Source organism: Phascolarctos cinereus, unplaced genomic scaffold (genome assembly GCF_003287225.1).
Source record: "Phascolarctos cinereus isolate Bilbo 61053 unplaced genomic scaffold, phaCin_HiC Scaffold_4;HRSCAF=312, whole genome shotgun sequence".
NCBI classification, from domain to species: Eukaryota; Metazoa; Chordata; class Mammalia; order Diprotodontia; family Phascolarctidae; genus Phascolarctos; species Phascolarctos cinereus.
This window is the reverse complement of record NW_027555847.1, coordinates 335,242,455-335,255,817: the sequence shown is the minus strand read 5'-3', so window position 1 is coordinate 335,255,817 and position 13,363 is coordinate 335,242,455. Positions and strand designations below refer to the sequence as shown.

General features: G+C 38.7%; 1 protein-coding gene and 1 long non-coding RNA gene across 3 annotated transcripts in view; one reads left to right on the top strand and one right to left on the bottom strand.

The window, feature by feature from the left end:
• LOC110202753 (uncharacterized) overlaps positions 1–283 on the bottom strand; it is a 65,407-nt gene extending 65,124 nt beyond the window's left edge. The window contains exon 1 of the long non-coding RNA XR_002322790.2: positions 81–283. This is a non-coding gene — a long non-coding RNA (uncharacterized LOC110202753). The remainder of the gene's footprint in view (positions 1–80) is intronic.
• The window catches only part of LOC110202752 (ras-related protein Rab-3C), a 352,324-nt gene that overhangs the window by 12,151 nt on the left and 326,810 nt on the right, over positions 1–13,363 (top strand). For both annotated transcript variants that reach the window (XM_078153192.1, XM_078153191.1), the window contains exon 2: positions 9,021–9,248. In XM_078153192.1, the coding sequence (XP_078009318.1) occupies positions 9,021–9,248 (228 nt within the window). The remainder of the gene's footprint in view (positions 1–9,020; positions 9,249–13,363) is intronic.

Genomic DNA, 13,363 nt, shown 5'->3' with positions numbered 1-13,363 from the left:
TCTCTCTCTCTCTCTCTCTCTCTCTCTCTCTGACATTATTTTGCCCAGTCAAATATACATTTAAAAATTTTCCTCCATACCTCAGAGGATCCATGATGGCACTAGTATATTCCGCTCATGCCTTCCCATCTTGTGTGATTCTTTTTCATATTTTTTCAGTAAACATTTCATAAGAGATCCATTCAGTGTGTTAGAGGCCTCCCTCTAGTTCTTATGGATTTTCCTGGATACCATTGCAGTGCTCAAGCTGTCCATCTGTCACTTCTCCCTCTTTCTACATGGCCAGCCCACATTCTTTTTCCATTCAGTCATTCATGTCCTTGATGAGGTCATTTATGCTACCTCTCATGAAAAAAATCAGAGTGTTATATTTTAAAGTAACTTACTAAAAAAAAAAACCTAATAACTGACATAGACATGGTGTGGTTGGCTTTCTTTGCATCAAGGGCATACCTAACCCTGGCGGGAAAGAAAAGAAAAGAGGGAAAGGAAAAAAATCCTAATCTCTTTCCATAGGTTCCCATTTGTCTTAGCTCTGAGCTTTCTGGAGGAGGAGAGAATGAACTAGTTGCCCTTGGGAGGAAAAAATCTGCCAGGACACATTTGATTTGCATAGTAGTGGGCCAATAAATCCACAGAGGGGAGCAAATGTCACATTCTAGAGAATACGGGTGGGGAGATGCCTACTGTCAGGGTGAACTCTAGCCACACCCCTGGAGAGCTTTCAGATGTGCTAGGAGTAATACACTTAGACTAAGGAAGCATTGCTTGCCAGGGGAACCCAGAAAAGAACAGGGAAGGTGTAGATGGTTCCTGTTCCTTCCCTAGGGGTGGAGAATACAGGGAGAAATACAGGAAGAGAATTGGTCTGACTAATACCTTGCCTTACATCTATATATAGTCCCTGGTTTCTAAGAAGTTTTATCCATATTTTTGCATACATGGTCACATCTATTCTCACAATAACCCTGTGAGGTAGTGATTACACTTCTTTGAAAGATAAAAGAAAAAGGGAAAAAAAGGGTTTTTCATGATTTTGCTAAGCTTCCAAGTCAGTAACAGTGATGAGTAGGAAAAACACTGGGCTTGGAGTCAGGAGATCTGAGCTCTACCACTCATCCTTTGCATGTGCTCAGGCAAATCATTTTACCTCTATGAGCATCAGTTTCTTCATCTCTTCATCTGTAAAATGAAAGAGTTGAATTGTATGACCTCTGAGATCCTTCCAACCAATCAATTAATAAGTAAGTATTTCTTAAGTATCATTGGAGGGGAAGGGGCCCCTAGCAGCTGTAGGGGAAAGTGAGCAAGGAGGGCCTTATGCTGAAGATAGCACTTGAGTTGCATTTTAAAGAAAGCCATCATTCTTTCTCAACCTTTCTGTCTTTGAATCATTAATGCCAAGCATTGTGTTTGGCACAGAATCAGTCCAAATAAATGTATGTTGCTATTATTTTTGCTGTTGTTTTGATAAATAATGTGATAAAATGTAAGCTCCTTGAAGTCAGACACTGTTCTGATTTTGCCTTTATATTCCCAGTGCCAGAAGAGTGCCTCACAGAGTAGATGTTGAAGGAATTAATACAAAATTGATTAGAGATTAAATCACCCAAGGTTCTCATCAAACCATGGATCCACATGGCATCACATTCAGGTGGTAAACTTTGTAACCCAAGCTCCAGGGCCCATTGGTACGGGAGTCTCTTTTTATTGGTGGAGATCAATGCCCTATTCCTGCATGAGAGTGGGGAAGAGTTGGTGAGAGCAGGAGAAATCCAGGCTCTTGAATATCATAAGGCCCTTCTGGCTTCCAGTTTTGAGAGAAGATATGGATAATACCAACTCTCCTTCAGGTTGCAGGAGAAAAAAAGACCCTGGGAAGAGGCTGACATGTAGAACTTGAACCACATACTCACTTCCAGCTTGCTGGACTAGAGACTTTAGTGAATTTTCCTCTTTGGTGGTGAGATCTGAGACACGTTCTTTCTCTTGGTTGAGAGAGATATATCACTCCCAGTGGGAGAGTTCCTTCAATCTATATTAATAGTCTGGTATATATTTTCATAGACATACATATATATATGTGTGTGTGTGTGTGTGTGTGTGTGTGTGTGTGTATGTACACACATATGCCTTCTCTGATTTCTGCTTTACTATTGACTTGAGTAAATAGGTTTCTCTGCTATTTGCTATGTGTGTTCATTGTAGATTTGGTGTTTGATGGGAAGTCAAGCCTTGGATATAGAGCTTAGTGCATGCTTTCCACCTTAAGAAATAGCAATCATGGGGCAGCTAGATGGTGCAGTGGATAGGGCATTGGCCCTGAAGTCAGGAGGACCTGAGTTCAAATCTGGCTTCGGACCAAACACTTGACATTTACTAGCTGTGTGACCTTGGGCAAGTCACTTAACCCCAATTGCCTAAAAAAAATAAAAATAAATAAAAAGCTAACTCCATGACTTCCTTAAAAAAAAAAAAGAAATAGCAATCAGGAGGTTGGCTGGAACCTGAAAACTACATCTCCTAGACTAATAATGTGTAAGGGAAGAGATATAATTTTACCCCCAGTACTTCCTCTCTCTGAGGAGAGCAGAATAGTCTCTGGCTCCAACTTCCAGCTTCCCCTCCTGGCAGGAATTAAATTCTCCCTTGGAGAAGAATTGGGAGAGGAGCTACTAGAGATGTGTCTCTGTGAGTGCCACATGAATGAATTGTCATCTGTTTTCCTAGAGATCTGGGGATCCAGCTCCTGACCAAAAGCACAGTAGCACACTTAGATCTGAATTTCCAGCCAGAGACTGAGAAGAACAAACAATACAATGGCAGAAATACTGCCCCATACAAATACTTATACATAAAAGAGAAAGAAAAGGAAAAAGAAAAGGTTTATTCAAAAGAGGGAAACACAGCCTACAGTCAATGTGACACCATTTGGCAGTTGTTGGAAAATACCAGGCTGTAGTATTTTCAATTGTGTTAAAAAGTATAACTTCTACCTAGGAGGTCTGAATGGTAGTTTTCTTTGGGTCTGCTTATTGCTAACTCAGGTGCTAATATTTTAAAACTACTGTGTGTATTCCCTGCCCTCGCAACATTTTTTTCCTACCACTTCACCATGCTTCTGATTCTGAGGAAGAAATGCAAGGTGTTTCTTATTGTTGTTGTTCTCTTTGTAATTTAACCCACATCAGGCTGCCATTATTAGGAGTAAGCACATAAATGTCTAATAACTACTTTATGGATTCCTCTGAGACCAGATCCACATTGTAATTCAGTTTAATGTTTCTGGGTATCAAGGTAACAGTTTGGAAACAATTTGATTTGTCCATTCTGTGGAAAGAAAAAAAAATACATTTCCTCTTGTAAGCTCTTAGGTATGTATATAAGCAGGCTTTGGTTACCTACTAGGACACTGGAGTAATTGAGAATGTGAGAACCTAAATATGCCTATACTGAATGAGACTAGTGATTGTTGTAAACAAATATTCTATCCCTAATGGTAGCACCAAGGAACATCTATTCCCTTTCATGACACCAACCTCAAAAGTAAATATGTGCTCCAAAATGTTCTAGTTTCTTTAGTAAGCCATTATGACAAGTTGATTAACTATATACAGATTTATTTAAACCATTCCTTAGAGTAATACATTTTGTAAATTCAATACTTATGAAAATTTTCTTTACACTGATCAAGATTTTTATCAAGATGTGGGTACATTCAAAAAAGGGCTGCTTTTCAAATCTGTGAAGGAAAAATTGAAAGAGATGAAAAATGACAAAAATCAATATTCAAAATGGTGAACAGGTGAGGGAAATGGACTGAATCCAATAAGATTAAATGACCATGAATGAATGTAAAGTCATTCACTTGGATTCAAAAAATCAATTGCACAAGCAGAGGAGAAAAGAGACCTGGCTTGATAGCAATCAAATAAAAATAGGAATTTATAATTGTCTATAAGTTCAATACAGACCATTAGTGTGAGGCAGCTGCTAAGCAAAGAAATGTAGTCTTAGGTCACATTATTAGAAGTAGGGGACCAAAGCAAGTGTATCATTGTGTGGCATAATAAATGCTTGTTGATCATGTTCATTATTGTGCACCACATTTTGTGAGGGACGTTGAAAAATTGGAACATGTACAAAGGAAGGTAAGAACGGTGTGGGGTCTAGACAATATGTCCTGTAGGACTTAGGGATATTTGAGGGAACTAGGGATATTTTACCAGGAGAAAATTTATAGGAGAGAGGGAACTTTATCCCTGCCATGTGGAAGAGGGAGTAGACTTATTCTGTGTTACTTAAGAGGGCAAAATGAGGACTAATGGGTAGAAGTTACAGGAAAGCTGTTTTGGTTCAATATAAAGATTTCAATGGGGCTGCCTCATTCAGTGCTTAGCATAGTGCTGGAACATAGTAGGGTCTAAATAAATTTTTATTGAATGACTGGCTGGTTAGTGAAGTCCTCCTCACTGTGAGGCTGGATGAGAAGCAATCCAAGATATAGTAGAAAGGATTCCTATTTGGGTTGAGACCTGGCATATGTGGCTTTGAAGATCCTTTCTGACTCCAAGTCCTATCTATCCTTTCACAGAAAGAACCATGTCTCAGATTCTCATGTTCTAGGATTTAGTGAGCATGTCTACTCTGTCCCTGCCCTTCGTAATTTTAGAAATATCAGTCTTCCCTTTCCAGATTGTAAGGTTATAACAATAAAACAATTCACATTTGCAAAACATTGAAATATTTTATGAAGTGGTTTCCCTAGAACAACTCTGTGAGGTAGGAAGTGAAAAATATACAAATGATAAACTGAAGCTTAGAAAAGTCCACTGTCACACTGCTAATAAATATATCAAACATGATATTTAGCCTCTGAACTCACTCCTGACTCCAGGTTTAGAAAGTTAGAGTGTAAGATGCCCTGGAACAGGAGTCAGACAAGCTGGGTTTAAAACTCAATTCTACCATTGACTACACCTATGACTGTGGATGAGTCATTTTCCTTTTGTGTACCTCAGTTTCGTTAGATTTTTTTTGTTCTTGTTCAGTCGTTTCAGTTATGTCCAACTCTTCATTAAATGAAATATCTAATATTACTTTCAGCTCTGAAAATGTGATTGTATAATCTTTCCTCTTCTCCTCATTGTTGTTTTTGTTCTAATTTTAATTAGCTTTCCAGTATATTTACTTCCACTACAATAGAGCTACCTTTGCTGTTTCATTAATAAGTCATGAGAAATAGCTGCCTTTATTTTCCAATTTAATTTTGAAACAAGTTTCTTTTACAAGATGTTTCGAAGGTTTTATGTTTATGTGAAGGAATGGCTTAAGCCTTGGACCATTTTTTGAACCATAGGGTTGTCTGTCAAATTACAGAGCTATTGCTTATAATCCCCTTTGAAATTCAATGCTGTCAAATTTTTTTTAAATTTTATATCCCTGAGAAATAAAAGCTGCCTCATTCCTTAATGCCTTTAGGTTACTTGTGAGCCAGCTTTTATTCCATTGTTCTGAACCTTTTCTTGTTTTCAAATAAGGCTGTATTTTTGGTTGAATTGAATGCTATTAAAATTATACCATATTGCTCTGAACCTAGGCTGCCCTAAACATTGACTATATTCCGAAAGTGAGATTCCTTAGAAAGGAAAAATAATAATCATATGTGGACCTAGTGAAGAGTTACATTCCAGTGTTATGCAAACCAGATTTAGGAATAAAGTATGGCAAGGTGTCTTCAATGAATATACATGTCAGTCAGTCTTTCAACAAGTATTAAGTGCCTACTACAATTTATAGCAGGGTACCAAACATGGGGAAGGCATAAAAGAGAGAGGGACCCTGCACTTTAAACCAGATTAAAATACAGTTGGGAAATACTTAATAAAATAAATTAAAACACAATAGAACATAAATAATGTTAATATATGGTTTTCTAAGTCAATAGATGGCCACAGGGATCCTTACATACAGTGGCCCCATTTCTATTTGAGTTTGACACCACTTGTATAAAGTTCTGTGCTAGTCACTGGGAATACAAAAAAAAAGTGAAAGTGAGACAGTCTCTGCCCTCAAGAAGCTTCCATTCTATTTCAAGAGAGAATTGTGTACATGTATATGTATATAGTATACATATGTAATAGATACAAAATAGATGCAAGATAATTGAAATGTGGTAGGTAGGGGTAGGAGGAGGTCCTAAAAGCTGTCAGGGTGGGGGAGGAATGGAATTAAGAAAGTCTGCATGGAGAGAGAAGCATTCAAGATAAGTATTAAATGACCTAGGTATTCTAAGAGGTGGAAATGAGGAGAGTGTAATTTAAGATTCTTTGAAAAACTTAACAACAATGGGTGATGCCCCATTGGAAGATTTATAGAAGGATCTAGACAGAAGTTGTACAAAGTTAGAAGGCATAGATGGGTTGCTGTCTGCATGTCTGAGGGGAATACCTATTTCGGTGAGATCACAGGTGCATCACATGATAAAGCAGAGCATATAACAGGGTATTATGGAATTAATGTGAATTAATGTTCTTTGTGCACTGGTGTGGTCAGGACCACCATTATGCTCCCTCCCCCACAAAAAAACTTCAATGACTCATTAATGGCTACTGAATAACATTCAAATTCTTTTGTACGGAAGCTGAGGCTCTCAACAATTATACCTGCCCAGACTTACCTCCTGTTACTTCCCTCCATTCACTCTATACTCCAACCAAACTGGATTATTTGTTATCCTCTGAACATACCTTGCACTTTCCTCATTCTCTGCCTTTTCTTATGCCTGGAATGACTTCCTTTTCCTTTTTTTGTCTATGGAATTTCTACCCATCCCTTAAATGCCACCTCGTCCAAGAGGGCATTCCTTACCCCTGCCTGTTTTTAGTGACCATTGCCCCCTTGTTCTTCTTATAGCTCCCTTTTCATAAATTTCTAATGAATTTCTTCTGTGCTTTTGTGCATTGTAGTTACTTGTTTTTGTCATGTTACCTACTAGGTAAAGCTGTCATGGGACGGAAGGAATGGTATCTTATCCTCTGATATCTAGCATAATGCTCTGCTCATATAATGCAGGATTTTCATAAATATTCATTGAGTGAATAATGAAATAAACAACAAAAACAATGGAAAACATACTCGGGAATAAATGGGGTTAGCTATTATTCACAGCTCTTCAGGTGCGCTTATTAAAACGTCAGTGTTTCTTCTCTGAAAGGAACATTTTGAATGGACTCAGACATAAACATGCAATCACAAAACAGTAAGAATTTCTCAGCTGCTGTGTGGAGAACATTATCCTCTGCATATATGTGTATCTGCCCTTAATAAATGAAGGTGATTCTTTCAGTATGACTTCTTATGCCCAAATCTTGACAGTTTGCAGGGTTTTCAATAGTAATAGGTACAATAATTTGTAGTGCAGTGTCCCAACTTAGGCCATGCCGTTATAGACAGAATGGTATTTTTGTAACTTCTTGAGAATGAGCAGTCCTTTGGCATTAAGGCAGGGATTGAGGCAAGGCCTGGAAGGGGATGGTCTTAAAGACAAGCCTTTCTTCAAAGGTACCTAAAGATATTCTACATGGATCCCTAAGCTGACAGAATATGGAAAGAGATTGATGGTGTGGCCTGGAGTGTAGCAACTTCACTCAATTTGTCATGCCTTGTTTCTCCCAGTTGCATAGCTACTTTTAGAAACTTGCAAATACTCAATCTGAGAACTAGGACACAAAGGGATTTTTTAAAAAATTGTGTTGGAGAGAATCTTCTCTATACAAAGGCAGTTAGCAAACTTGGGTAGATTTGGCAGCTATGTAGGGCTGAAACAGCTAGGTGGTACAGTAAATAGAGTGCCAGGCCTGAAGTCAGGAAGATACATCATCCTGAGTTCAAATCAAGCCTAGATACTTGCTAGCTGTGTGACCCTGGGCAAGTCACTTAACCTTGTTTGCCTCAGTTTCCTCATCTGTAAAATGAACTGAAGAAGGAAATAACAAACCACTTCAGGATCTTTACCAAGAAAACTCCAAATGGGGTTATGTAGAGTTGGACATGACTGAAAGGACTCAACAATAACAACAACCAAAGTAGGACTGAAGGCATTTTTCATAAGTTTGATACAAGAAGCTTTTACCTTCAGAACGTCGAACCCTGTAGTTTGTCATATAACTTGCTAGCCAGTGTATTTGGAATCACTAGAAAAGGGCATTCCTTTATGGTCAGATCTGACAGGCAAGAATATCAATCCCACTCCTACCATTTACTGATAGACTCATCTAGTACATAGTTATGCTAACTTAGGATCTCCCTATGGAGCACTTGATGTGAAATCAGGTGATGTGGCTTTAAATCTTTTCTTTTTTTTCTGTCATCCTCTCCATATGTGGTTTTGGGCAAGATATTTGTCTAACCCTCAGTTTCCTCACTTATAAATTAGGTAGAGGAAAGCTAGACCTGTTGACCTCAAAGGTTTCTTCCAATTTTAACTTGATGACCCTCTTTTAATGTAATTTTTGTGTTTGCTCAGATAGTTACATTATAGATATGCTTTTGGCTACGCAAGTGATTTGAAAGGTGAGTGGAAGTCATCATCCAAATAATTCAGGTAAAAACATACTGGTATAGAAAGACTGGGAAGTTAAATTACCTAGATTATTTGTCTACACGCTTCACCAGGCTTGGAAAATCCCTATTCTCCATGTGACCTGGGTAGGCATGGCCTTGGTGATCTAATGACTTCCATGCACTGAGCAGTAAAAACCACCATCAACAACAAAAACAACCTACCAGCACAGCTGCAAAAATAAACAAACAAATAAAAAGCCTTAAAGTTTCGCTGTTTTCTGATACACTGAGGGATTATTGCCATGGAGACTAGAATCTTTGAGACACAAGGATCCCTCTTGGGCTGCCTTCTGAGTACTGTGCTGTTTGCTGCTGGGGAAGTCTGTGAGGAGTTTATTATTATGTCTTTTGTATTATAACAGATCATTCACAGTCCCTTTTGTTTTAAATCACAGATGGCCTCTGCCCAGGACTCCAGGTATGGCCAGAAGGACACCTCGGACCAGAACTTTGATTACATGTTCAAATTGCTGATCATTGGGAACAGCAGTGTGGGGAAAACTTCTTTCCTCTTCCGTTATGCAGATGATTCCTTCACATCTGCATTCGTCAGCACTGTTGGCATTGACTTCAAAGTAAAAACCGTCTTCAAAAATGAAAAGAGAATCAAGCTTCAGATATGGGTAAGTAGTATAGAAATTTATGGTGAGATCTGGTCATCAAGAGGCTTAATCCCACCTATGATATTAACTGACAGACTTATGTGGTACAGCTTTGGGCTAACCTAAGTTTTCATTACCTGTTCTCTAGTTTGGGGATCCTGCAAAGATAGCATACAGGCATGTGTCCTGGCTTCAAGACATGAACTAGACCCACTTATCTGTCCTGAGAAGCAAGTCTGTACTTCTTTATTCCCTATTGTACATGTAGCGTTGTATTGATGAAACAGTTTAACCAATTGTCTGGCTTACTGATACAATGGAAAGAAACCAGGCCCTGTTATTCCTGTATACTTTTTAGAGATGAAGATCTCTAGATGGGAGAGCCCAATCAGACCTGTGGTTTCGGAGACTGGGACATGTAAATAACAAAAGGTCTATGATTCTTTGATGCTCAGATGAAGTTGAGAGTCTCAGAAACTGTGGATGGTGTTAGAAATGATGTGCCAGGATAGATAACACTAAATGGTATGAGGAATGTCTTGTAGGAGGGACAAGGTAGCTTTGACATTTCAGGAAGTATCCTACAAAATTCAAGATGCGTGGTAACTTTAGACTAAAGCTAGGAAGGAATTATTGGTTCATGCCATTCCCAGCATGATTTTCCTTAAGTACCTACTCTGTGCCAGGCACTGTGCTAAGTGCTGAGGATACAAAAAAAAAAATAGTCCTTGACCTCAACAGAGCTCAAAATCTAGTTGGGGAAGCAAGCAAACAAATGAACAAATACATTATAAACAAAATAAATAGGACATCTTTAACAGAGAGAACACACTAGAATTAAAAGGGATTGGGAAAGGCTTTGTATAGAAGGTAGAATTTTATTTGGGACTTGAAGGAAGTCATTGAAGCCAGGAGGCAAGGATGAGGAGGCAGAATTTTCCAAGAATATGAGATAGCCAAGGAAAATGTCAGGAGCTGAGAGATGGAGTATCTTGCTTTGTGACACAGCCAAGAGGCCAGTGTTACTGGATGAAACAGTAGTGGACAGGGCTGTGGAGTAATGTGTGAATAGAGTGGGAAGGTAGGGGTGGGATGAGGGGTTAGGTTTTAAAGGGCTTTGAGTGCCAGAGGATTTTATATTTGATCCTAGAGGTGAGAGGCACTGGAGTTTGGGGGGGGGGTATATATGACATGGTTGGACCTTTGCTTTAGGAAAATTGCTTTGATGGCTGAATGGAGGATGGATTACAGAGGGGAGAGACTTGAGAGAGGCAGACCCACCAGTGGCTATTATAATTGTTTAGGAGTGAAGTGATGAGGTCCTGCACCAGAATGGTAGCTAAGTCAGAAGAGAGGAGGGGGCATATTGGAGAGATGTTGCAAAGGTGAAATTGATAGGCCTTGGCAACAGATTGGATATGGAGTATGAGAGACAATGAAAGACAAGAATAATGCCTACATTGCAAGCCTGGGAAGATGATGGTGCTCTCAGCAGTAATGAGGAAGTTTGGAAAGGAAAAGAGCTTAGAGAAAAAGATAATGCTTTTGTTTTGGACATGTGGAGTTTAAGATGTCTATTGGAATCCAATTTAAAATCTCTGAAAAGCAGTTGGAGATACAAGACTACAGGTCAGCAGAGAGGTTAGAGATGGATAGACATATTTGAGAATAGTCAATATAGAGAGAATAATTCAATCCACGGGAGCTGATGAGATCACCAAGTGAAGTAGTATAGAGGAGGAAGAGAAGAGGGCCTATAACAGAACCCTATGGGACACCTTTGGTTAGTGGAAGTTCCCTGGAGGGGGAATCAGCAAAAGAGACTAAGGAGAGTTTCCATGGGTTTCCATGAAACTGCTCTTCTCCTGGTCCTCCTAACTATCCGACTGCTCTTTATCAGTCTCTTTGGTAGAATCAGCATTCATGCTCTACTCTGTGTGTATTGGTGTACACTCTGTCTCGGGTTCTTTTCTTTCTCTATTTTCTTGGTCATCTCATCAGTTTTCGTAGGTTCAACTATCACCTCTTTGAGAATAATTCACAAATCTACATATTTAGCCTTTATCTCTCTCCTAAGAGTTAGTCCTGATGAATATCTTTACTTGAATGACCCATCAATATCACAAAAGTGACATATCCAAAACCAACATCACATTTCACCCTAAATACTCCCCTTCCCCAGCTTTCCTATTTCTGTCCAAGGTACTGCTATCCTTCTAGTAATTCATGCTCATAGAATCATTAGAGTCATCTTTAACACTTTACTGTTCCTCACCACACCTCACATCTGGTTAATTGCCAAGTTTTGTTGATTCTACTTTCACTTTCCCCTTCTTTCTGCTCATGTTGCCAGCACTCAGGCCTTCGTTACCTCTTTCCTGGACTATTGAGAGAGTCACCTAATTGATCTCCCCCATCTCAAGTGTCTTTGCCTCCTCCATCTATCCTCCATATTAGTAATATCCTCAATATTCCTAAAATACAGGTATAAGTATGTTACTACTTGCTCTGGATGCATCAATGGTTCTGTGTTTACCCTATTGGATAAAATACAGAATTCTCTTTCACCATTTGGCTCTAACCTGTCTCTCTAGACTGACTACATATTATTCTTCCTCAAATACCCTATGTTCCAAACTGACCTGCTTACTATTCTCTATGCATGACAGCTCATCTGCTACCTTCCTGCTTTTGCACAGGTAGACCCCTTGTACCTAGAAGGTTCTGCTCCTCACCTCTGTCTCCAGGAAATCCTTGGTCCCTTCAAAGCTCAGCTCAAGTACCACCTCCTATTCAAACCTTTCCTGATTCCCCTTAGTTGCTACATTATTGCTCCTCCAGATATTACTTTTTATTTATGTTGTATAGATTTGCTGTTTACTAATATGCATGTGTTTTTTTCTCCAATAGACTGTAAGTATCCTGAGGGCAAGGACCATTTAAAAAAAATTTTTTTTGTAAGCCCAACACCAGTTTCCACTGTCAGAAGCTTGCACTGAATCTGGTACATAGTAAGACACTTAATAAAAGCTTGGTAAATTTACCTGAATTGAACAAGTCTTATTTAAGCACTCCAAAGGAGACATCCAGAGGAAGACATAGGAAGAGAAAGACAAGGTTGTGGCTCAATCTTGGTACTCATTTGATGATTCCATGGTTCTTTGCTTTACTGACTTAATCAACTCTAGTAAGATTATTTAGCTGTGTAAGCTGTGTAATGTTTAATGATTTTAATGCCTCATTCATTTGATAGCATTTTTGGAACTGATAGAAATTACACAGTAATTCATATAGATGTCATCTCATTGTACTCTGATAACCAAACAGTTAACTTTTGTTTCCTTTTCTTAGTGCTATTTTATTCATTTCCCCCTAACGGTGAAATAATTCATTAGGAAAAGTTGTGCTTTTATATCAATTGTTTAATAGATCAGAATAAACAAATATTTTGCAGAAAAATATTTTTAAAATCTAAATATATTCATAAATTTCAGGATGGAAGGGCCCTAGAGGTCATGTTTCCCTGGACCTTCATTTAACACATGAGAAAACTGTTAGGATAGGATGAGGACCTCTGATGACAGACATATAGTGGGTTTTCATATTGGGACTGGATAGCTATTCAATGGGAATTGTGTCAAACAAATGAAATAGATAAGCAGTATGGTCACCTTAACCAAAAAGAATTACTGCCTAATGATAGAGTTATAGGCCTCAGCAAATAATCCTGTTAGGTAGATACTTTTGGCCAAGAGGATGTTAGAAGATATTTCCCAGAACCTCTCACAACATATGTGAATGGCTTTCCTTTTTACTCATATCTTAGTGACATTTCTGGTAGTGGTGACATTTTCCTGCACTGAAAGACCACGCTGTCTATCTGTGTCTCTTCTCTGCTCAAAAGACTTGAAAAGCACCAACTTGCCTCTTGAATAAATTTGAATCTCTTATTTTGGCTTTTGTGACCCTCCAAAATCTGTCTTCTACCTTTCAAGCTTTATTTCATATTACTCTCCCTTATGCATTCTATGTTCCCTTTCAGCCTTCTCCCACCTCAGAACATGTACAAGCTGCCCCCCACCCTCATGCCCAACTTAAGTGTACTTCCTTTTCTTCTTTGTCTTTCAGAATCCTTA